This window comes from Nycticebus coucang, chromosome 14 (assembly GCF_027406575.1).
Source record: "Nycticebus coucang isolate mNycCou1 chromosome 14, mNycCou1.pri, whole genome shotgun sequence".
Classification (NCBI taxonomy): Eukaryota; Metazoa; Chordata; class Mammalia; order Primates; family Lorisidae; genus Nycticebus; species Nycticebus coucang.
The window spans coordinates 95,566,268-95,590,471 of NC_069793.1; the positions used below are offsets into that span (position 1 = coordinate 95,566,268).

General features: G+C 41.0%; 3 protein-coding genes and 10 non-coding genes across 47 annotated transcripts in view; 9 read left to right on the forward strand and 4 right to left on the reverse strand.

Annotated features, from left to right (window-relative positions):
* The first annotated feature begins 32 nt into the window (after positions 1-32).
* Positions 33-13,016, forward strand: TAF1D (TATA-box binding protein associated factor, RNA polymerase I subunit D). Of its 27 annotated transcripts, none has more exons than XR_008374126.1 (11): positions 33-135; positions 3,100-3,195; positions 4,300-4,672; positions 5,506-5,681; positions 6,201-6,258; positions 6,616-6,792; positions 7,808-7,841; positions 9,810-10,889; positions 12,158-12,222; positions 12,596-12,639; positions 12,868-13,016. XR_008374126.1 is itself a non-coding variant. In XM_053560003.1 (8 exons), exons 2-6 carry the CDS (start codon positions 3,125-3,127, stop codon positions 6,778-6,780), a joined length of 843 nt encoding a protein of 280 aa, XP_053415978.1. In that variant the 5' UTR covers positions 33-135; positions 3,100-3,124; the 3' UTR covers positions 6,781-6,792; positions 7,808-7,841; positions 9,810-13,016. The 27 variants fall into 27 exon arrangements, 3 of the variants coding, with proteins under 3 accessions (XP_053415978.1, XP_053415979.1, XP_053415980.1); XR_008374125.1 differs by having other exon boundaries at positions 12,880-13,016; XR_008374121.1 differs by having other exon boundaries at positions 9,810-10,135; positions 10,847-10,889; positions 12,596-13,016.
* LOC128564570 (NADH dehydrogenase [ubiquinone] 1 alpha subcomplex subunit 3-like) lies at positions 145-3,093 on the reverse strand. The gene has a single exon (XM_053560008.1). The coding sequence runs from the start codon at positions 2,526-2,528 to the stop codon at positions 2,148-2,150; it is 381 nt and encodes a 126-aa protein (XP_053415983.1). The 5' UTR covers positions 2,529-3,093; the 3' UTR covers positions 145-2,147.
* Positions 7,300-7,426, forward strand: LOC128566239 (small nucleolar RNA SNORA40). The gene has a single exon (XR_008374523.1). It is a non-coding gene; the product is annotated as a small nucleolar RNA SNORA40 (small nucleolar RNA).
* On the forward strand, positions 9,638-9,768 carry LOC128566228 (small nucleolar RNA SNORA18). Its single transcript, XR_008374513.1, has one exon. It is a non-coding gene; the product is annotated as a small nucleolar RNA SNORA18 (small nucleolar RNA).
* LOC128566252 (small nucleolar RNA SNORD5) lies at positions 9,910-9,981 on the forward strand. The gene has a single exon (XR_008374532.1). It is a non-coding gene; the product is annotated as a small nucleolar RNA SNORD5 (small nucleolar RNA).
* CEP295 (centrosomal protein 295) overlaps positions 10,397-24,204 on the reverse strand; it is a 71,026-nt gene continuing 57,218 nt past the window's right edge. For 6 of the 9 annotated variants that reach the window (XM_053559994.1, XM_053559990.1, XM_053559988.1 and 3 more), the window contains 11 exons: positions 23,056-23,156; positions 22,430-22,532; positions 21,757-22,005; positions 20,054-20,193; positions 18,588-18,789; positions 16,500-17,119; positions 15,536-15,673; positions 13,857-13,950; positions 13,572-13,730; positions 13,331-13,421; positions 10,397-13,252 (listed from right to left, as the gene is read on the reverse strand). In XM_053559994.1, the coding sequence (XP_053415969.1) occupies positions 13,057-13,252; positions 13,331-13,421; positions 13,572-13,730; positions 13,857-13,950; positions 15,536-15,673; positions 16,500-17,119; positions 18,588-18,789; positions 20,054-20,193; positions 21,757-22,005; positions 22,430-22,532; positions 23,056-23,156 (2,093 nt within the window). In that variant the 3' untranslated portion in view covers positions 10,397-13,056. The remainder of the gene's footprint in view (positions 13,253-13,330; positions 13,422-13,571; positions 13,731-13,856; positions 13,951-15,535; positions 15,674-16,499; positions 17,120-18,587; positions 18,790-20,053; positions 20,194-21,756; positions 22,006-22,429; positions 22,533-23,055; positions 23,157-24,204) is intronic. The other 3 variants (XM_053559992.1, XM_053559991.1, XM_053559989.1) reach the window with 3 other exon arrangements.
* On the forward strand, positions 10,638-10,776 carry LOC128566206 (small nucleolar RNA SNORA8). The gene has a single exon (XR_008374495.1). It is a non-coding gene; the product is annotated as a small nucleolar RNA SNORA8 (small nucleolar RNA).
* On the forward strand, positions 11,270-11,404 carry LOC128566215 (small nucleolar RNA SNORA1). Its single transcript, XR_008374502.1, has one exon. It is a non-coding gene; the product is annotated as a small nucleolar RNA SNORA1 (small nucleolar RNA).
* On the forward strand, positions 11,874-11,947 carry LOC128566205 (small nucleolar RNA Z40). Its single transcript, XR_008374493.1, has one exon. It is a non-coding gene; the product is annotated as a small nucleolar RNA Z40 (small nucleolar RNA).
* Positions 12,255-12,374, forward strand: LOC128566226 (small nucleolar RNA SNORA32). Its single transcript, XR_008374511.1, has one exon. It is a non-coding gene; the product is annotated as a small nucleolar RNA SNORA32 (small nucleolar RNA).
* Positions 12,664-12,791, forward strand: LOC128566211 (small nucleolar RNA SNORA25). The gene has a single exon (XR_008374499.1). It is a non-coding gene; the product is annotated as a small nucleolar RNA SNORA25 (small nucleolar RNA).
* On the reverse strand, positions 22,620-22,690 carry LOC128566232 (small nucleolar RNA U2-30). Its single transcript, XR_008374517.1, has one exon. It is a non-coding gene; the product is annotated as a small nucleolar RNA U2-30 (small nucleolar RNA).
* Positions 22,864-22,943, reverse strand: LOC128566233 (small nucleolar RNA U2-19). Its single transcript, XR_008374518.1, has one exon. It is a non-coding gene; the product is annotated as a small nucleolar RNA U2-19 (small nucleolar RNA).

The window sequence follows — 24,204 nt, forward strand, 5'->3', positions numbered from 1 at the left end:
CCCCCCACTTCCGCGTCCTTTCCCCGCCCACCGCCGGCCTTCTTCCCGGGAGCTGAATTGTAACGCGAGATTTCACCTCCACTAGTAGCGGGTTGTGGCGGCGGCTCGTCCTTTTCTCCGTCGCGGTTGGAGGAGGTAGGCGAGTCTCGGGGCATGGTGGATTGGAGGTTGGCGGTACGCTCCTCCAGGAACTCCTGCACCGAGGCAGTCGGGGATCCTGGGCCGAGGCTTTGGTTGCGAGCAGCGGGCGCGCGGCTGGGCCCGGGCTGCGGCGGCCTCTGGGGCGAGCCGTCTGCGCAGGGAGCGGGGAGAACATGGCGGGCCGCGCCGGCTGCGGGCGGGAACGCTGGGCCTCCTGCGAGACTGAGGCCCGCAGAGACGCGTAGTTCGTGTGTCTGAGATGCAGGTGCTAAAATGTATTCTAGACAAGTGAAGGCTGTCTGAGTCAGTCTTCATAAGTGCGGTCACCATCGTTGGTTCCTTTTTGCCTGCGTGGTTCTGTGCTGCCCGGAGAGCCTGGGCCAAGGTCACGCAGTGCGCGTTAGCTGCGCTGTCTGCACCTGTTAGTGCCGCTGTCCGCCACGTGGCCCCTGGACACCACGGAATCCCAGACGAGGAAGCAGCCCCTCAGGAGGAATGCTTTCCAAACTGGTTCCTAAAAAGCGATTTTTGAGCCAGCTTTATTTTAATCTATTTATAAAAAAAAACAACGTGGCTCGACGCCCGTAGCACGGTGGTTACGGCGCCAGTCACATACACCGAGGGTGGCGAGTTCGGACCCAGCTCCGGCCTGCTAAACAACAATAACTGCGACCAAAAATAGTCGGACATTGTGGCGGGCGCCTGTAGTCCCAGCTACTCTGGAGGCTGATGCAAGAGAATCGCTTAAGTCCAAGAGTTGGAGGTTGCCGTGAGCTGTGACACTACGGTACTCTACCGAGGGCGACGCAGTGAGATTGTCTTAAAAAAAGAAAAAAGAAGTGTGCGTGTGTGTGTGTATATAAATAAAACGTTAAACCATTAGTGCCATTGGACCAAATTGTTCAATTCAGTTTTTTAGCAATTGATACTTACTTCTTAGACATTTAAGAAAGCTAATTAAGACATTATCCCTGGAAATTACAATGTGGGTCCATTGGGCATTTCGCAAATTTGAGATATCAGTCACCTGTTTTCTTTTCGCTAATTTGTCTTAGGATTTGTCAGGATTCTATGTCGATTTCGCAAGTGTGGCTATAGAAAAAAAAAAAAAAAAAACAGTACAAAAAGAATGACCAAAGTAGATAAAATACTGAGATAGTTTTTTCTTTTTATTGACTGCTCTATATTCTTCCATGGAGATCAAAGAATCTTTGTAGTTTTAGTTTTTAATCGAAAAGGTAGAGAATTCAGAACTGTGCTTTTGCAACTGTAATGGCAAAGATGTGACAAGGAAGGGAGTTAAAGTTACTTAAATGAATCTGGGAGTTAATATGGAGGTGGTAGCTCTAACATTGTGTTTTTGTGGGTTGTGAAGATAGACTCTCACTCTGTTGCCCCCGCCTAAAGTGCCCTGGTGTCAGCCTAGCTGACGGCAACCTGAAACTCCTGAGCTCAAACTATCCTCCTGCCTCAGCCTCCCAAGTAGCTGGGACTATAGGCACCCAGCAGGACGCATGTCTAATTTTTCTGTTTAGTGGAGACAGAATGCTTCTTTTTTGTGTGTGTGTGGTTTTTTGGCCGGGGCCAGGTTTGAACCCACCACCTCCGGTGTATGGGGCCAGCACCCTACTCCTTGATCCACAGGCACTGCCTGACAGGCTTGCTTCTTGCTCAGGCTGGTCTCAAACTCCTGTCAAGGGATCCTCCTGCCTTGGGCTCCCAGAGTGCCAAGATTACAGTGATGAGCCACCGCTGAGCCTGGCTGGACCATGAGTTTTTAAATTGTCTATTAAATGGAGATAGATTTTCCTGGTATGCAAAGGGCATATTTCTTTCGTGATTTTCTGTATAAAAGCTTTTCTGAGAAGTTCCCTTTGTTTTTTGGAAAATGGCATTTTAGCCATCATACGGGGTGGACATAAAGTTCATGTGCAATTTATAATAGTTTAACAGTAAATTTTCACACAAACGTTCTGTCCACCCTCTTACATTATTATAATTATACATCAATGTGTGGTTATTGCTAAAACCATTTTTTTTTGTTCTGTTTTCACATTTTTATTGGGGGCCGTGAGGGAAGGGGATCCTCTTCCCTGTGGATGGAGATGCTCACAGTTCAAGCTTGAGCCCTGGGAGTCCTGGGGATGGCTGGGCACATGGGGCATGTTCCCATCATCTCGGGCGGGCACTGGGTACTTGTAGGGTGTGGCCTTGTTGATCATGCTAGAGTACTTGGTGTGGGGGCTGAGCATCTGCATAATTATAACGAGGCCCCCAACGGTGAAGGAGTTGACCAGCACTGGCTCATTGGCCCAAGCATCCTTGAGGAAGGTGGCGAGTCTAGCGGCCATGTTGGTCTTGGCGGCGGTGGCTGTCGATAAAACCATTTTTTTATGTGCTCTCAAAAGATTGCTTTTGGGGCTGGGCGTGGTGGCTCAGGCCTGTAATCCTACTACTCTGGGAGGTCCAGGTGGGTAGATTGCCTAAGTGAGACCCCATTTCTAAAAATACTCAGTGTTGTGGTGGACACCTATGGTCCCAGGCACTTGGGAGGCTGAGGCAAGAGGATCCCTTAAGCCCAGTAGTTTGAGGTTGCTGTGAGCTATGATGCCACAAAGTGAGACTCTGTCTCAAAAAAAAAAAAAAAAAAAAAAAATGCTTGCTTTTGTTGGAAACCAGAGTACTTGTCTGGAATGTCATTGCATTGAATAGGTTTAGAATGTAAAAACTGAAGGAGAAGCTGTGAATGCAGTTTGTAGGGTTTCTTTTTTGTTAGAGATTGCTCTTAAGTGGACTGTTCTACGAAAGCTTAAAATCCTTATAAATGGGTTTTGCCTAACTCCACATGGGGTGGCATAGTCTGACTGAATTGAATTTTCTAGTAAATAATAGCTGTGTGTATCAACATGTGCTTACATAGGGAGGCTATATCACATTTACCAAATTACATAATTTCAGAAAATAAAAAATTAAAGAGCAAGTGATGGGTGAGTCAGGAATGGATTCTCTTGGCAATGTGACCTTGGATTCATCTGTGGAAATTGAAAATCAAAGGTAAGTGGATTTTTACTGGTGAAATTAGTATATTCAATAATATATACTATATTCGAATTTACAGAAAAGTGTAAATTACATCTACTGGGTGACAGTACAGGTTGATTTGCTGGATTCAGTAAAGAAGGAAGACCAGATTACACTGTTCATGTAGTTACACAGATTGATAATGTGCTTTTTTTTTTTTTTTTTGTAGAGACAGAGTCTCACTGTACCGCCCTCTGGTAGAATGCCGTGGCGTCACACGGCTCACAGCAACCTCTAACTCTTGGGCTTACGCGATTCTCTTGCCTCAGCCTCCCGAGCAGCTGGGACTACAGGTGCCCCCCACAACGCCCGGCTATTTTTTTGTTGCAGTTTGGCCAGGGCTGGGTTTGAACCCGCCACCCTCAGCATATGGGGCTGGCACCCTACTCACTGAGCCACAGGCACCGCCGATATGCTTTTAATTCAAAATCTGAGTATATTATAGTGGAAAACATTCTTAGCTTAGGGAAATAGTATATTATCTGGGTCAGTTTGATAACTTATCCAGACTAAATTGTACTATTTATGTCTAGTGGATTTTATTTAGTAGAGCCTTTTATCAGGGAAGCAAACGGCGTTTGTGGAGATTATAATCTTGAAAGTAAAATGTCAGTTTTTAAGTAAGTGTTATGAGAGGCCAGGTGCACGCCTGCAATCCTAGCACTCTGGGGGGCCAAGGTGGGCGGATCGCTTGAGCTCATGAGTTGGAGACCACCCTGGGCAGAAAGCAAGATCTCTACTAAAAATAGAAAAACTTGAGGCAAGAACATCACTTGAGCCCAAGGTTTGAGGTTGCTGTGAGCTATGATGCCATCAGTACTCCACCCAGGGTGAACAGCTTGAGACTGCGTCTCAAAAAAATAAGTGTTATGAGATTATAGGCCATTTTAGATTGGGTGGTCAGGCCTCAATGACTGGCTTGGTACTGAGCCTTTTTTTTTTTTTTCTTTAAACAATTTTTAAATCCAGGCATGTTTTCCTATGTTAGTCCTGGAAGAAATGGATATTTGGGATTATTATTAGTAATGAGTATTCATTAAGACAAAAAGATGACATTAATTTTTCCCATTTTTCTAGTGATAACTCTTCTGGTAGCAGCTTATTTACAACACAGTGTGTTCCTTACTCACCTAAACAGAGGCAAAGAAGCTCCATTAGAAAATTTGTTCCTTTGTCTGAAAGTGTTCAAGCAAGAGATTCATCAAGTGACTCATCTATAGAACCAGTGACTTTAAAAGCTATTTTTGATAGATATAAGAATAGGAAGCGTAAACATAAAAAGAGGAAATATAAACCAACAGGAAGAAAAAGGGGAAGACCAAAAGGAAGGAAAAATACAAGAAGTTCACGAACAGATAAGAAACTATTTAACAAAGGACCTGGGTTCCCATTTGTGGAATCGGAGAATGAAGGAAAACCATTACCTTGGAGAAAAATTTTAACGTATGAGGTGAGTCCGTATAATATATATGGAGGCTCATAGCTAAAATGTCGTAAATGATATTTTGCCATTTATAGAACTGGTCTATCAATTTTTTCCAGGTTGTGATTAAAAAACAAACATAGTTTGCAATTTTGATAAGACTTGTCTACACTGACTTCTGCCTAAAGGCTACCCAATGCTTTAGGTCAAATTTCATTTGAGTTTCTGGGTAGAATGCGGTTTTTTTTTTTTTTTTTGAGACAGCCTCAAGCTGTGGCCCTGGGTAGAGTGCTGTGGCATCACAGCTCACAGCAACCTCCAACTCCTGGGCTCAGGCGATTCTCCTGCCTCCGCCTCCCAAGTAGCTGGGACTATAGGTGCCCGCCACAACACCCAGCTATTTTTTGGTTACAGCCATTGTTGTTTGGCGAGCCCAGGCTGGATTCGAACCCTCCAGCTCAGGTGTATTTGGCTGGCGCCTTAGCTGCTTGAGCCACAGGCGTCGAGCCGAGTGAATGTATTGCTAATTTATGATCCCTTACCAGAACCTGTAGTTTAAGAGGATTAATACTTATTAATGTCTTAAGTTTAAGGTGATTATAATAAACATAAGAAATTTTGCTTCTAATAATTCTAGTACACAAGATTTGTGCTTCTTGGTAACATCCTTGGTAAGATGGTAGCTGCCATGTGAACTTTTTCTGTGTCAGGAGTTGTCCGCAGATACAGAATAGTGATATCAGGATAGGTAATTCATTCTTTAGGAGGGGGCTTATTTGTATTCTTGAAGACAGACATTTGCTGAATTATGGAAAATTAATTTTGCGAGGCTATGACAAAATATGGTGTTTTTAACATAGCAAGCTGTTGCAAGAGGATTTTTCAACTACATTGAAAAACTGAAGTATGAGCACTATCTTAAAGAATCTTTGAACCAAATGGATGCTGGTGAAGATTTAGAAAAGGAAGATTTTGATAGTCGTAGGTACAAGTATTTGGATGATGATGGATCCATTTCTCCTATTGAAGAGTCAGCGTAAGTTGAATCATGAGTCATGTTAAATTACTTTGGTCATAGATTTTTTTTTTTTTTTTTGGTAGAGACAGTCTCACTTTGTCACCTGAGTGTGGTGGCATCACACAACTCACAGCAACCTCCAGCTCCTGGGCTTAGGCGATTCTCTTGCCTCAGCCTCCTGAGTAGCTGGGACTACAGGCGCCCGCCACAACACCCGGCTATGTTTCTGTTGCAGTTTGGCTGGTGCTGGGTTTGAACTCACCACCCTCGGTACATGGGGCCAGTGCCCTACTCCCTGAGCCATAGGCACCACCCCTGGTCATAGATTTTCACTAAGTTTTAATGTTAACTGCTCACTGCTCTGTATAACACAGAATAGAGGGCAGTTGGGATCATTAACAAACAAAGACGTGAGGCTTCTGTATCATCTTCTGTTTACCTTGACTAGTGCCAGCTGGGTTGATGTCACAGCAGAGTGTGCAGTTAATTAGATTGTAGAAGGTTCTGTCATCTAAGTGACACGTTTTAATGTTGCAGAGCAGAGGATGAGGATGCAGCGCATGGTGAACATGGTGAATGTGATATCAAGTTGGGAGTAAGTGACTCGTTTTTTTCCCTGTTTCATTGTGGGAATACAGGAGTTAGTACAGAGGAATTGTATAGTTCCTTTTGACTTATACTCCATTTAATTTTTGAAGTCTCAATAACTAAAGCAGAAAATGTAAGAATAAAAATACTAACTTTTTGGACACTTTAATGAGAACATGGGCTTTTCAATACTAAATAAAATTTTAATATGTGGTATGAGTAGGATTTCAAATGAGAAAATACACGTTAATTTAGATTTTTAACGTTTCAATGACGTTAGTCTCTAGGTTATTTGAGCTAACTGTAATTACTAAACCACTCTAATTGTTTAATAGTTTTTTTTTTTTGTTTTTTTTTAATGCAGGCAGATGATAGTTTCATAATAAGTTCTGATTTCCCAAGGAAGATCAATGTCTATTTAGAACAAAATAATGGTACTAAAGAAGCTGCTTTGTCTAAAAAGAGAGCTACCAGGGCCAGAAGCAGTGGACAGAGGACACCAGGGCCTGAAAAGGAGACGGGAACATGAGTGTCCCAGAAGGTAAACAATACGGTGAAGTGGCTTTCCATAGAAACTGGCCCTGTGGTGAAGAAATTATTTATGAAGAACATTACAAAACCCAAAAAATTTAAAAACAACCTGTGATGTTTGTGAGACTTGCAAGGAATAAGAATTATTAATAAAAAATTACAAAACACCAGGAAAATATGTAGGCGGTGCTGAGAATGATCACTTAAGAATAATAAACAGAACATCCAAATGTTTTTGCCAGTGCTTGTTTTCTGAGTAACTTTTCAGGTGTCATTTGAGCACTGAAACAAGTGCAGAGATGCTAGTTTTGAAGAGAAAAATCTTAGATAAAATCAACAATCAAACACTTGAAGGTACCTGAAATGTTAGGACTTGTTGGATGTTTAGTATTGGAATGAGAACTTAATTTTCTCTTATCCAAATATCTAGAATAGTTGCAAATGCTATTTTTAACTACCACGTTATTTTGATAATAACCACTGTAGACTACTGTGCTATACACACTGCATTTATGACAGCACTTGTGTTTGTTTTTGTCTAACTGTGGACAAAGACTTAAAGACAGGTGCAAAAATAAAATCCTCTTTTGCAACCCAGAACTCATTGCTAAGTATGAGTTTTGATACATGTAAGAAGGAATATTATGTTCCCTGAGATAGTTTAAAGTGATGGGGTTTGGCAAGGCACCATGGCTTATGCCTTTAATCCCAGCACTCAGGAGAGGTCTAGGTGGAAAGATACTAACCTGGGTGATGTAGCCATATACTTGTCTCCATAAAAAATTAGAAATCTTGAGTGTGGTGGCATGTGCTTGTGCTTGCTACACAGAGGCAGAGAATTGCCTGAGCCCAGGAATTTCAGGGTTGTTACAGTGATCTGTGATTGTACACTAGGGTGGGTGACAGCAAGACCCTGACTCTGAATGAGAAAAAAAATACGGTAGGACATAAGAGAAATATCAGCTATAGTAATTTATATTCTGATTTCAAGTAGGCATACCAAAATTGTTTGTTTTTCCTTAAAGGCCTTTATCTTGAACATGCTGTCTGGAGTTGAAGGTATGTCTTAAAGTTTTTAGATTACATTTGATATGTGGCTTCCTTCTGTCTGGTCCCTATGGTGGATCACGTCACACTGAGAATTTGAGACTAGCCTGGGTAACTTAGCCAGATCCAATCTCTACAGAATTCCAATTGTGACATTTATGTCTGAAAGTTAATCCTCATAGGTTTTTGTAGTGCTGTGGTGGCACCTTCAGTTTGCTTGGAAGCATTAGAATCCCAAATTCATACATTAGTCTATAGCAATAATCTGAACCCTGGTTTTCCCATTTGAGGTATGTAATGTGTTGAATTGATGATAACCTGAGGCAAAAGATTTAGTAGTACAGTCAAAGAAATATTTGACTACAGAAGTCACAGATCTCATAAATTTGAATGGCAGAGTTTATAATAAATCTGCTTTATCCTTAGTGATGTCCATGTAATATAATTACAACTTATAACAGATGATTCTGTTTTACACTTGATGTTAAATAATTAAGGATATAATACTTATATATAGTTTAATTTTGAGGAAAGAATTCAATTAACACAGTATTTGCAAAAATCTGAATTTAATAGGGAAAAGCAGTATTTAAGAAACACTACAATTTGTATTTATTTTTCCTTTTGTTCTTCTAAAGTACTTACAGTACTTTACACGTTTTTACTTATAGCACACTGGCTAAGCAGCTTGGTGAAAATCCTTACCATGTGATCATGAAATTTTTTTGTATTGATTAATATGGTAGGAATTTTTCTTTCTTTTTTTTTTTTTTTAATTTGTCCGGGGCTGGGTTTGAACCCGCCACCTCCGGCATATGGGACCGGTGCCCTACCCGCTGAGCCACAGGCACCGCCCTATGGTAGGAATTTTTCATTCATTACTATTTTTGCGGTTTCTTAACATTCTGGAGCACCTGGCAATTTTTGCTAATGTCATAGTTTGCAGTTTAGAACATGCCTGTTTTGAGGCATGTTTGAGGCAAATACACACGGATGTGCATACCCATGTGTAGTACTAATTCTCTTTTTATATAAACTTAAAAAATATTTTATGTGTTACACATTAAAAGTTACTTCAGGCTTGGTACCTGTAGCTCAAGCGGCTAGGGTGCCAGTCACATAGACCAGAGCTGGCAGGTTTGAATCCAGCCCAGGCCCGCCAAACGATGACAACGACAACCAAAAAATAGCTATGTGTTGTGGTGGGCGCCTGTAGTCCCAGCTACTTCGGGAGGCTGGGGCAAGAGACTCTCTTAAGCCCAAGAGTTGGAGGTTGCTGTGAGCAGTGACGACACGGCACGCTAGCCAGGTGCAACAGCTTGAGACTCTTGTCTCACACAAAAAAAGTTATTCCAGAAAGCAGTAACGATACAGTATGCAAAATAATAGCCTGACACTGGAATATGGTAATCTATTTGTTGAACTTAGGACAAGAGCATATTTTGCCAACAAAGAGCTAGCAGTGTGTTTCTCCTTGTTCACTTTAGGCAGGAGTCAGCAATCTAGCTGACATAATTATTACATAAAATTCCTTCTACCATAATATGTTAAGTAAATGCTAAAATTCCCTTATATTAAAAACAAGTACCTGACCTCTATAAATTGACCACTCAATGGGCTGTAACTGGCCTGCTGTACTGATGCATACCTGTGTTACTTGTCTTGTCTATGAAGATTAGGTCATCTTAAGGATGTGGTCAGTGCAGAGAAGCGGTCAACTACGGAGGTTATACTGTATAATGAATGAATTTAAATGAAAAAAATTTAAGTGAAAGATTTTTCCCGAAAGTTTGGGCATATAATAAGTGGTTGAGGTCTATCCCGATGGGGCTTTTTCTGTAGCCACACATCGTTGGAAACGCCTCATAGAGTAACACTGTGGTTTTGCTTTACTCACAGGACTATTTGTTAGGTCTGTGGAAAGAACTACAAGACAATTAGTAAAAGTGTGAAAGACTAATTAATTTGTTTTTACCTTAGGTGTTGTCATAACCCACTAATCTGTATTGTTCTTGAGTGTGATGGCTTTAGGTAAGTTTTAATCGGTGACAGCGTGATCTTTGAGGAATAGAGAGTTACAGTTCAAATGATGAATTTAACTGTTCAACTGCTGAATGATACAGACATGAACTAAAGCTTAATTCTGACAAGAGCTGGATGTGTCTATAATACATAGAAATCTGGATGTTAAACTTAGTTTTGGGCTTGAGTTTCTATAACAATTGGAAATACTTAAGGCAGCCTTCTAAATACTGGTACCTTCTTTGTAGGAACCAATGGTTTGAATTCATTCGTTTTTCCAAGAGGTAAGTGAAATAATTTGTATTAATTTGCCAAGGACTCAAAAGTTAGAAGAAACATGAGCTGAGTATAGCATCAAAATATGGGTATAACTAGGAGTCTTCGATTTTTTTTTTTTTTTTTGTAGAGACAGTCTCACTTTATGGCCCTCGATAGAGTGCCGTGGCCTCACACAGCTCACAGCAACCTCCAACTCCTGGGCTTAAGCGATTCTCTTGCCTCAGCCTCCCGAGTAGCTGGGACTACAGGTGCCCGCCACAATGCCCGGCTATTTTTTTGGTTGCAGTTTGGCCGGGGCCGGGTTTGAACCCGCCTCCCTCAGTATGTGGGGCCGGCGCCTTACCGACTGAGCCACAGGCGCCGCCCAGGAATCTTCAGTTTTAGATAGAAAAGATCTTGGCAAAATATTTGTCACATGTATGTTTTTGTATAACGAGAAATGATAGAAGGCTGCACAGTTGACCCCACTGTGCACGCCCACCGTGTTGGTTCAGCAGGTCTCACAGTTGCACTGCGTGGTATCTGCACCCAGCAGCGAACTCCTGCTGGCGTGTTCAAAGGTCAGTGCCATAGTAATTCAGTATTTGGCATCGTTGGTTTTCTTGGCTTTGTGCTTGTTAAACCTGGTATTTCTATTGATACAGTGTTTCTAGTTCATTCACATTGCTTAGTTTGATATAGTCTCTAGTAGTAACAAATTCTTTTTTTCCCCCTAGGGTGTCAAACTGAAAACCAGGCAGATCGATCTACTCTTAAAAAGTACAGTTTTGTATTTTTCCTTTCTAGCTGCTTGCTTCCCCTTATTGGTAGCACTGTCAACTAACAGCTGCTAACAGCTAACACACATTCACGGTGCGTTTTGTTTTGTCTTTTTTTTGCTTCCTGAGTCACACTATGTCACCCTGGGTAGAGCGCTGTGGTGTCACAGCAACCTCAGACTCCTGGGTAATTCTCTTGCCTCAGCTTGCCAAGTAGCTGAGAATACAGACGCCCACCACAACACCCAGCTATTTTTTGGTTGCAGTTGCTACTGTTGCTGAACCTGCCACCTTTGATATGTGAGTAGGCTGGCGCCCTACTCACTTAGCTACAGGCGCCGAGCCCCCAGTGTATTATAAACTTGACAGGAACTTCCCTAAAGCCTCATTCTAGATGAGAGTGGGCACTGTTGACAATAGTGTTCAAACATTGTTAATGTGGCTACATTGAGACACAGGTTATGCTTCCGTCACAGTACATGTATTACTGTGGTGACAATGAGACCTGTGACATTCTGCACAGCTGATGAGTGGAAATTATGTGTCAGACAAATGTTAAGAACAAAGTACAGTACAATCATGTTGCTTAATGACAGGGATGCTTCATGGGTCAGGATCAGCTCTGTCACTGTCCTACACCTCCACAGGAACACACAGTTACCTTTCAGGATAACTTTTGTCCTGATCTTTTAGGACAGCCTTGAAATATCATGAAATACCTGCCTGAGACTTTTCTACAGTTTAATGTTTTCATACTTAAAAGGGGGGAGCATACTCTAAAAAGTATAATATAGACAGGCGTTAAATACTAAGTTGTATAGACTGTTTTTATGGCAGTATAGGAGATTTGCTTACACTGGCATCGCAGTGTCACTCAGGGACTGCCTACATCTAATAATACAGTTGCAGTCAAATCTGGTAGTTAGTTTACTACGACTAGATTTTACTATGTCAGTGCACATTCACATTGGTCATCAAGGTTATGTGATGTTATGATGATGGGCAAAATGTTCAACTGCTCTGAATGGGCTGAATGAAAAAGAGCCTTTCTGAACATCGTCCATATTGAGAACAATTAGCACGTTTCAAAATAGCTGCCACGTGTTTGTGATCAGAGCAAATTTCTATACAAATGGAAGCAGCATCATTCAGCCTTAATAAAATGTTTAAATTGCCTTGAAAAAGTTGTAGATAGTTGAAACCTAAGCAAATTTAAAATGGATATCTGTTTTTAATAATAGTAAATGAGACTTTAAACTTTTTTCACAGGTGGGGAATTTTAAGTTTTCATCAAAGAATTTGAAAATGAAAATAATAATGGCAAGCAACTTTTGGTAAAGTAAAAATTATTTGCTCAAGGGTCTAATGGTCATTACCAAGGCTTTTAGAATGCAGTTTCTCAATTGCTGTGGACATGACCATAAAAAAACTTCCACTAGGTTTTCTATCTGCTACTTTGGTAGCACTCAACCTACTGGGGACATTGTATTAACCCTTTATTAGACTGGTTTTCCCTCCGTTGCCTGCATGTGACACTGTCCAAGTGGAAATACAAAGCAAGCAACTGTGATTGTTCCTGACAAACAGTGCATGCCTGGATCTCTTGCTAACTGTTCAGGACAGCTAATAAATAGGTGGTTTGTGGAGCTAAGGGAGTCTTGTTTTATATGATCATCTTTGGAGATATAAACTTTTGTTATTATGTAGGGCTAACAGGACAAATGTGGATTGAGGATCTGTTCATTAAAAAGGTAGGTACACGTTAGAAAAAACATTGGTCATTTCAAAGAGGGCTCATGGAGCTGTGAAACCAAGAGCTCTTAACGCTGTGACCATATATTGAAGTTCTCTGCAGGATGCTGTAACACTAAATAGTGCTGTGTTTTCCTGAGGAGAGGTACAAGACTTAACCACTCAAAATCATGATGTAGTAATTAATGATTGGTGATGAGGGAATGTAAATGTCTCAGTCTAAGCAGTTTCTTTTTCAGGGCTGTCTTGAAGGTAAATCTTCGGTGACTCCAGCCATTGAGATGGACAGCAGAAGGAGAATCACATGTGAAATTCCTCGAATAAAAATTTATTAATTTCTCCTACTGCCATAATAAAAAAAACAACTTTTACACCATTTGTAGAAAGTCAGCATGTATTTTTTGCTCGAAGTTTCTCTAGTGTTTTCTGTGGAAGGAATAAAAATGTAGCAGTTTCAATTGTATACCTTCAGCTTGAGAAACTGGGGCCCCCTCCCTGCCCATCCTGCTCACCTTATGAAATTCTCTTGCCCTTACTCTATTTTGGGCATAAGCTGCTGCTTGCTTTGATTTCTCTTCCTTTTGTCTCACTTCAGTAAATTGATTGTATAGTCTAGGAAATTTATATGGAATTAAAGACATACTGCAGGAAAATGGCTTACGAAAAAATACATCAACCCTTCAGCCCTACCTTAGTGCCCTCTGTTGCATGATGGTCTTTCTGTCTTCAGAAACTGAGGCTCCATCTTTATTCTCACCCTTCAGGCGAGTCACAGATGAGCCTGAGAAACAAGTGATTAGATAAATGAAAGGGGAAAAAAAAACAAACCCATGTATGTATAATGAACTGAAATTACTCAGAGGAGTTCTCAAAGCCTTAGTTAGCTACTCAGGAGGTAAGTTGAAGGTCAATTTGTTAAGATTGCACACACCTATAGTTGGTTTGTCCTGAACTAGTTTGATTTGAGAATCAGAGATATAAATTTTATTCCGTATTTCTTTCTGCCTCTGGTAGGATCTTTCCATAAATGATTTTTTTCTCTTTACAAATGCTTCTTGTAAACTCCCTGATGTAAACTCTGGGAGAGTCTCTGTGGGAGAAAAAAATACTTCAGTAAAATTTCTACTTCATCGTTTTACAGTTGTGGGGGCTTAAAGTTAGCAAGCAGCTCCCACTGGATCCTGCACTCCAGTCATGTCAGCATACTCAGGCATACCTGTAGACACCCTGGGCTTCTCCACTGAAAGCTCTGACACAGCTGAATAATCTGAGGCATTTGTGTTTGATGCAAGAGGCAGAAATTCACTCACCTAATGGCAAGAAAGTCACACATGAGTTTTCTAGTTTTTGCTAAGTCTTTAGGGAAGGAAGGAGCTAACTTAAAGGAATCCTAAAGAATTTGTTTAGTTTCTGTTAACTATATTGTTGCAACCACGAGGTATTTGGCCCATTAAACAATGCCCATTTGCAGGTAACATTGTAACACGTTTCTTGTGGGTATGGTTGTGATGCTGGGTGCTCTCAATTCATGTTCCTCCTAAGAGTCACGTGAGCTTGCCTCTTAGATGTACATCTGACCAGCAGCGCCACAAAATAATTCCTAACCATTGACCCATGCTACCTTATCCTTTCCCTTAAAATTCATGTTATCACTTCATTATCTTTGCAAAAAAAATTACCAGTTCCATATCTTGGGGTCTCCTTAGGTATAAATTACCTTCTAACTTGGCAAAAAAAAAAAGTCCTGCCACAGTGTTAGGAGGTAGGCATGAGTTCTACAAAAAAGGTTGTATGAGATTGTGTAGTAGCTGGCACCCACCACAATGCAACAACTTGAGCGATCTTTCCACTACAGCCTCCCAGAGTGTGGGATTCCAGGCATGAGCTACCAGGCCCAGCCTGCCTTCAGGTTTTCTCTGCAACACAGTGTGGTGGAAAGACTGTCAAGTTTTAGGATATCTTGCAGAGTCCTAATTTCAGAGTTAAATCCATAGCCTAATCCCCTCTAGTGACTCTCAAGAATTGAAATTAACCAGGTAGGTGTGAATCAACGTGTGTCATTTTTTTTCTTTTTTTTTTTGAGACAGTCTCAAGCTCACAGCAACCACTGACTCCTGGGCTCAAGCAATCCTGCCTCAGTTTTTGTTCTACTACTAGAAATGTGATCTTGCTTTTTGCTCAGGCTGGTCTCCAACTCCTGAGCTCAGGCAATCCACTCACCTCGGCCTCCCAGAGTGCTAGGATTACAGGTGTGAGCCACCATGCCAGGCTCTGTGTTATTTTTCTTGACTGAAAGTTTCAAAATCCGGTTTGGATTTCCTTACCCAACTTTTAGGATACTTCTTTTGTCTCATAATTGCAAGGCATGAACTTTAACTCAAGACTTAATGATAGGGTGATGCCTGTGGCTCAGTGAGTAGGGCGCCGGCCCCATATACGGAGGGTGGTGGGTTCAAACCCAGCCCCGAATGAACTGCAACCAAAAAATAGATGGGCGTTGTGGCGGGCGCCTGTAGTCCCAGCTGCTTGGGAGGCTGAGGCAGGAGAATTGCTGAAGCCCAAGAGCTGGAGGTTGCTGTGAGTCCTGTGACATCATGGCACTCTACTGAAGGCGGTAAAGTGAGACTCTGTCTCTACAAAAAAATAAAATACAACAAATATTCCTATTTAGAACTATAATATGGCAGAACTGCTGTGAGGTGGTTTTGAAGGGCTTTTCCTGTCAGTTTCTCTGCTGAGCACATGTAGCTTACTGCATTTGCATTCAATTGGGAAAGTTTGCAAACAGTTCTAATAAAAGAAAAGATGCCCTGTAGAAGCAAAAGTAGAGAAAACAGTCTTCAGTTATAGATTGGTGCTGTCAATAAATGTATGAGTAAGAGGTATGAAATGTACCTGAAAACTTTCTGCCTCCCTCTCTCTCTTCTCTTCTAGTGTTAAGTTTGCAAAATCCGTCTCAGCAATACTGATGTCACTGGTGCTCACTAAAGTAAGTTCTGGTTCTTCCATTATACCACGGCCAGATTCTGTTTCCTTTTCAGTGCAATTAAAAGAGAAATCATGTCAAAAAAATAAGCCTTACAACTTTGAAATGTGCACAAAATGTTCACTTTATATACATTTTTAATACACATTTTGTATAAATGTGAAAATTATGGAAAGAAAAACTAAATAAGTTAGATTCCCCTTGAGACCCACCCCCCAACCCCCCGCCAACATTTACTTATAGAATTAGCGGAGAGGACTTTGAGGATGTAGGATTGGGGAAAAGTGTAACTGAATGTACTACAAGAATTACAAACTTGGCAGGGGTAGGCAGCTAACAGGAGGTGAGGATGAAGGGCTGTGCAGACCTGGAGAGCACATCCTACCTAACAGGAGAAGTGGGCAGCTACTGGGTTGTGAGCAAATGTTGACCACTGCTACCTCCGACATTTTTCATAAGGGAAGTATTTTAAACACTAAGAATTTAAAGCCATAAAAACACAAGCAGCCCAGTCACAGTGATTTTTAAATAACTCTACAGCTAACACTATGTATGTTCTCCTTTTCTAACATCTAATAAGAGATAGTATGGCTGTAAAACAAGGATGTTTTTCCCCATAACAGAACCACATATAAAAACCAGAAAAGATTCTGGATGAGACATACGTATATATGCATAAAACACATCTGTAGTGCAGGTGTAGCCCACACTTTCAAATCTTACGTATTTATGGAAGGGTAAGACTGTACATAATATTAGGGGGTAAAAATGATGTTCAACCACAAGCTTGATTATCTTAGGCATACTATAAGTAGTTGTGTTTCTTGTGACAAGGAACATAAATTCTATGTATACAACACAGATTTTACTTACCCAGACTGGAATAGAGTTCTGTAATGAAAATGATCCAGAATTTCCAGAAAGCTCTGATTGTCCTAGTTGAGAAAGATTTTGTATGAATTTTGGAGTTTCAGTTTGAGCTGAATTTGAAATTCCCATCTCCACTGTTGTTATACATACTTGACAGTCAATTTTGTCTACGTGTGGATTTATGTCTAAAACTCCACAGGCTTTGTTTTTATCACTCTCAATGAGTCCTTGACTTTGTAACACGGTAACAACCCCTCTTTCTGGTAGTCCTTCAAGGCGCAGTGTTTCTTGTCTGCTTTCTAGTTGTTTTGATGCGCACTCACTAGAGGTAGAACCCCCTGGAGCGCTACGTTGAGTGTTTACCTGACCAAATACATTGATGTTCGCCTCATCAGATGAATTGCAGACTGAACTTCTCACGTGTCCTACAGAGAGCTGGAAGTGAATGCTTTTATTCTTATTTAGTAATATCTCAGTATGTTCCTCAGAGGAATAGTTCTGATTTTCTGTGCTTTGGAATGAATCTCTTGCTTCAATGCTAAATATACTTGGTAGATCAGCATGTTCGCTCCCCTCCTGTGAAGAAAATTCTGGCAGAAGCTGTTGATAAGATTGTTCAGATCCTGCATTAAGAAGTTTAAGAAATCAGTTAATCATTACTGTATGTTGTAAAACTAGAATACTGACATGGCCTTTAATAGTTGCTAAAATAGATTACTACTTATAATTTTATGAGTGAAAGGTGATATAAACAATATGAAGGTAAGGGTGGTCATGATTTTTTTTTTTTTTTTTGAGACCAGTCTCACTGTCACCCTGGATAGAGTGCTGTGATGTCACAGCTCACAGCAACCTCAAACCTTGGGCTTAAGTGATTCTCCTGCAGGACCCTCCCAAGTAGCTGGGACTACAGGCGGCTGCCACAGAGCCTGGTTATTTTTTATTTATTTATTTTTTTTGTAGAGACAGAGTCACTTTATGGCCCTAGGTAGAGTGCCATGGCATCACATAGCTCACAGCCACCTCCAACTCCTGGGCTTAAGCTATTCTCCTGCCTCAGCCTCCCAAGTAGCTGGGACTACAGGTGCCCGCCACAACACCCGGCTATTTTTTTGTTGTTGTTGTTGCAGTTCGGCAGGAGCCGGGTTTGAACCTGCTACCCTCGGTATATGGGGCCGGCACCCTACCGACTGAGCCACAGGTGCCGCCCTATTTTTTTTTTTTTTTGAGACAGAGCCTCAAGCTGTCGCCCTGGGTAGAGTGCCATGCATTACAGCTCACAGCAACCTCCAACTCCTGGGCTAAAGCGAGTCTTATGCTCCACCTCCCAAGTAGCTTGGACTCCAGGTGCCCGCCACAACGCCCAGCTATTTCTTGGTTGTAGCCATCATTGTTGTTTGGCGGGCCCGGGCTAGATTCAAACCCGCCAGCTCGGGTGTATGTGGCTGGTACCTTAGCCGCTTGAGCCACAGGTGCCGAGCCGAGCCTGGTTATTTTTTGTTACAGTTGTCATTGTTTAGGTGGCCCCGGTTGGGATCAAACCGGCCAGCCTGTGTGTGTGTGGTGGGTGCCGTGACCACTGTGCTATGAGCATCAGGCCGGGTCACAGTGATTTTTAAATAACTCTACAGCTAACACTATGTATGTTCTCCTTTTCTAATATTTAATAGAGATAGTATGGCTGTAAGACAACAAGGATGTTTTTCCCCATAACAGAACCACATATAGATTTAAAAACCAGAAAAGATTCTGGATGAGACATGCATATATATCTCATATATTTATGTATATGTGAATATACATAATTTGTACAAAAAGTTCTAGAAGGATACTTAAACTATTAACTGCAAGGTTTCAGGTAGGGAAGCTTTGGAATAAGAGGCAACGCTTTTGCTTTTTATTAAGTTCAGTACTGTAAAAAATACACATAGTACTTCTGTTATTTAAATAAATACATAATTAAAGAAAGAAAACTTGTAACACCAGGGACAGGGGTGAGGACAAACCAAGAAATGCCAGACATAATTTCTAAGGAAACCATAAACAAAGTACCAGGTTTTCTTTAACTTTTTCTAACTTAGTCACACATACCCTCAATAATATTTTCTGGAGCAAAACTCTGAGCTGCAGTATGAGCCAAGTTAGTGTCCAGTTGCTGATTCAGCCTTGTGTTGAAGGAAGAATGCAGGCTGGTCCTCCTCAATGCTGTGAAAGAAACTGTGTTGTTGGATGATACAGGAGCCTGGTGGCTTTCCAAGGAATCTGAGCTCTGACAGACGACAACAGGGAAAGGCTGAAACATTCATTACATATTACCGATTGAATCAATAATCAGAATATTCCTTTGAAATTTTCCTTCCTTAATCTATCACCTTACTATCACAGTTAATAGTTTGCTTATTCAAATCCAATACTTCTTTTACAGTCAATATGTAAGAGACTTTTCAAAAAGGTTAGAAAACAAACGGTGGTCCAGACACAGTGGCCTCACTTATAATCCTAGCACTTTGGGAGGTGGAGGCTGGAGACAAGCCTTAGCAACATAGCAAAACACCTGTCTACCCGTCTCCAAAAAAATTTAAAAATTAGCAGGCTGTGGTGGTGCGTACCTATAGTCCCCACTACTTGGGAGACTTGAGATCTGGAGTTTGAGGCTTCTGTGAGCTATGCTGATGGCACTGCACCCTAACCTCGGCAACAAACTTAGATCCTTACTCAAAAGAAAAAAAAAAAAAAAACAAAAAACAGCCAGGCACAGAGGCTCACACCTATAATCCTAGCACTCTGAGAGTCTGAGGCAGGTGGATTGCTTGAGCTCAGGAGTTTAAGACCAGCGTGACCAAGAGCCAAGACCCCATCTCTAAAAGCAAACAAACAAAAATAGGCATTAGGGCAGGTGCCTATAGTCCCAGGGACTTGGGAGGCTAAGGCAAGAGGGTTGCTTGAGCCCAAGAGTTTGAAGTTGCTGTGAGCTATGATGCCAGGGCATTCTAGACAGGGCACAGAGTGAGACTGTCTCAGGAAAAAAAAAATCATAAATTAATCAGGTAGAGCATAGAATATGATGAGACAATTTTTTTAGCTGAAGGTTTGCCCTTCAGCTCCTTTACTGAATAGGAAGAGAATAATTTTTGCAGAATCATATTTACCAATTTAAATTATGTTACACAGTTAAACATTCTCAAGTCTTTATGGCAGCGGTTCTCAACCTGTGGGTGGAGAGCCACAGGAACTGTATTAAAGGGCTGCGGCACTAGGAAGTTTGAGAACCGCTGCTCTAAACAGAATCATACCTACTAGCTGGAGACTAAGATCGACAGGACAAAAAAAATCAAAATGCAGCTGTTTTCAATTTTGGTTCTACCTTAGAATTCTTTAAAAGAATTTCAAAGTATCTGAGCACTATCACAGATTCTGTTTTAATTGGGCTGGAGTGTAGTCTGGCCAATTCTTTAAAAGCTTTCCGCATGATTTTAATAAGGTTAAGAACCATAGTTTTAACTGAAGATTTGAAACTCTTCGTGGATATTCACTGTAATGAATCTACGTTAGTATACCTGGTACAAGTCTCTGTTGTCTTGAGAAATCCCAGAGGAGGATGATGATAAGTCAAAATCTGGATGTGGCTCTAAGGGTTTAAATAGCTGACGATGCAAATTTGGAAAAATGTGTTCCAATTCTGGAAAGTCAAGGTCAACTATTGGAATTTTGAGAGAGAAAAAGATACATTTTAAAAATTTAACTCCTGAAAAGTATTAAAAACAGCCGTAAAAGCTTATCTTTACTTAATGCCAATGCAACAAAACTGCTACCATTTCCCCCCCTCCGTGACTGGCTGATACTTTCAAATTAAGTCCTATCATAATTATTTTCGAAAGCCAAAAAAATTATGGATCCTCTTAGTGACCAAAAGAACAAATAGAAATTTCCATTTCTGCCAGCTCCAAAGCTTTATGGGCCTGTTAAGAGCCACAGGCCACATCATCATTGCTTTGTTGAAAGATTAAAGAAGAAAAAAGAAAAGCCCACTGTATCTAGTGTTACTGTGAACTAGACTGTCAGAGCCTGTGACTGGCCAGGTCTCTGGCCCTGGCCTATCCAATTGTCCGGACGAGGACCGCTGTGCTACCTTGCTCGGAGTCAACTTCCCTTAGGTGCATCGTCTTAGCAGGAGTGAGAGAGAGAGAGAGAGAGAGACACAGTCCTCGAAGGAGAGAAACAGTTTTAGTAGGAAAGTGAATCTTAGCAGTCTTCATAGAAGGGTGCCGAGCAGGTGCCCTCTGAGCAGGAGCAGCAAAAGAGTCAGAGTGAGCGAGTCCGTGAGAGAATGAACGGATCCGGACTAACCACACCTGTGGCTGTTTAGTGGAGACTGTCAAGTCCTGATACTTGTGCTCTCGTGTTAAGGAGAGCCGGGTCCCTTCCCAATGCCCTTATCACCGTGGTGTTAGCGAGATGCTATATCACAGGTGTTTCTTATAGAGCATTCAAAGCTTCACTCTGGCTTCTCCCTCCCTTGAATCATCTGGTCTCCTACACTAGATATTTACTTTATGTATACCATCTCACTTAATTTCCAACATCCCTCCTTTATGGAAGATGAAAGAATAACTTGCCTACGATTTTACAGCTAAGAAATGGTCAAACTATGACTTGAATCCAGATCTGATTTCTGAGCTCTTACTTTCAATACTGGCAAGGCTGTGTCAGCTGTAATAGCAAATTTTGCAATAGTAAAGAATGTTTGGAAGATAATCTCCACGTTCTTGAGTCAAGTGTAATTGGTTCCAGATGCCCTCTCTCACTAACTGCCCTGAATATTTTGTATGGTATAACTGTGCTGCAGAAGACCATAAAAACATGAAGCTCAAAGAATCACTACTTCAAATTAAAAAGAATGAAAAGTGAAAAGTTAAACACTATTTATATAAAAGTATTCCTTTAAAATAAGTTTACTGGGCAGCACCTGTGGCTCAGTGGGTAGGGCGCCGGCCCCATATACAGAGGGTGGTGGGTTCAAACCCGGCCCCAGCCAAACTGCAACAACAACAACAAAAAAAATAGCCAGACATTGTGGTGGGCACCTGTAGTCCCAGTTACTCGGGAGGCTGAGGCAAGAGAATCGCCTAAGCCCAGGAGTTGGAGGTTGCTGTGAGCTGTGTGACGCCATAGCACTCTACCGAGGGTAAAAAAGTGAGACTGTCTCAAAAAAAAAAAATAAATAAATAAAAATAATAATAAATAAATAAAATAAGTTTACCCCGCAGGTCTGTTTTTGCAGGTATCAAATCTGCTTCATTTCTGTACTTGTCAGTGATCTGCTGAGAGTGTTCGTGACCAGATGTGAACTCTTCCACTGAAGGCAAAAGAGATTTATGATTGTCTGAAGAGTTTTGCCATTGATAAATAACTTGTATGGAAGGAACTACAGAATTTAAAATACATGTTTCCTCTTCTTTTTTGGTGGTAGATTCTTGTTCCCTGTCATCCATGTGCTCTGCAAATGAACCTGAAAATTGAGTTTAATGAGAATATTTAATTGTCATCAACACTGTATTCCTTTTAATAGCTAGGTACTTCCTTGGAGACATAATTTGGTAGAGAGGCATGGCAATATATATGTTGCTAAGACAAAAAAAATGCAACTAAGAAATTTGCTCAGATAGCTTTCCACTGAATGGGAAAATGTGACATTAGCAAATTCTTTTCCAAAGTATTGTTGGAGATAGAGCATCCTTGTTACTTCCAGTCATGTTTAGAAAACTATACTGTCCAATATTTTACCAAGTATGAATATTTTACTTTTGAGATTTAGAGAAACAGTCTCTCCCCTCACAATGTAGTGAGAAATAGCAATGCCTCTACTCTCCACTGTATCGCAACACAATTGGTGCCGGTCTTCCAATTTATTTACAAACATTTTACATCATTACCTGCATCTGTAAGGCTCAAATCTAAGTTTTCATTACTTAAAAAGCTCCCAGTAGAAACAGTTACTGAAGATAATGGTTCATGAGAAATCTCTTGTGTTTTAGCCTAAAAATTAAGGAGAATATTAGACCATGTTGTAGGAAGGAATATCTAGAAAAATCCCAAACTTTCAACCAAAGCAGCTGCCAATTCTGAGCTCAGTTCAAGTGTAGAAACCTTCATAGTTATAAAGATCAGCAGCAGAAACCTTTTCATCATTGCTCAGATATGACTAGCATTTCCCACACACACACACATAAATACACAAATATACACACGTCCAGTCTCATTCATCAATCAGCGAAACACTCGGTTACCGACTGTCATTTTTACGAACACACACACCCCTGACCCCCCCCAAGACAAAAGCCCTTATTGTTCAGTGTATAGTTTTGCTTCTCAGAACTGTGGAGATCATGCATCAGGGAGACTGGAATGTCTTCTGATGCTCAGATTTGGCTATTTTCATCACTGATCCACTTCACTAAGAGCAGATCTCAGAGAACACAGCCTTTAGTACTTCATAACTTCTAACAAAGAGAATATGAAGCGAAGTAGCTCTAAATGTTTAGTAAACATCATTACCGACCTCGTTATCTGGCTTTACAGTGGGACCCGGATGCGTGCACCCTTCCTTCTCAACGGCATGACTTAATACTGCATGATTCTCAACGGACTGCTGCACCTGGACTGAAAACAGATTTGGGGATTCAAAGTGGAGGGAAAAAAGGTTTGGATCAGACGAATCAAATTCTTAGCACCAGAAGGCACCATCCCTTGCTTTCTTACAATTTGTTTTCCTCTCTTGCTTCTTAGAGTTGCTTTATTTTAGACCAAAAAAAAACTTCACTTTGTTTTTTTTTTTTGGCCGGGGCTGGGTTTGAACCCACCACCTCTGGCATATGGGACCAGCCCCCTACTCCTTGAGCCACAGGTGCTGCCCAAAACTTCACTTTGTTATTTCTAAAAAACATTTACCAGTCAGCACAATATACTTTTTAATGGTAATTTGTGACTATTGTTATTTTAAGAATAAAATGCCTTAAAAATATTTGAATATTAGGTCTAAAAGCTAGAGTAGTGCCAATGTGATGGGAAATGCTCTTGTCATTATTTTAAGTGGAGAAGCAAGACTATTCAATCATAAATACAGTATCATCCCAAAGATGAGGAAAATAGATATAAAAGAGACAATAAGGAAGACACCAAAGTGTAATCAGTGGAGGTTCATGAATAGTAGCACAAGGAGTAATTTTATTTTTTAAATATGCAACACATCACGCAGGGGCCACACTCATCTCTGCCCTGTTCCAGTCTCAGCACATGGGCTGCTGAAGCGAGCACACAGCAGTAATCTTTACTTAGTCTATGTCAGCGCTTTCTAGGTTCACAATTAACACAGACTGCTTTGATTATGAATTATTCCAAATTATATTTGACACATTATAACATAAATATTATACTTCTGACTCACATTAATAACTCAGGCATTTTTTTGAGAGTCTCACTCTGTCACCCTTGGGTACAGTGCCGTGGCATCACAGCCCACGGCAATCTCAAACTCTTGAGCTCAAGTGATCCTCTTGCCTCAGTTTTTTATTTTCACTAGAGACCGGGTCTCACTCTTGCTCAGGCTGGTCTTGAACTCGTTAGTTCTAGTGATCCACCTGCCTTGAACTCCCAGTGTGCTAAGATTACAGGTTTGAGCCACAGCTCCTGGCCAACTCAGGCATTTTGA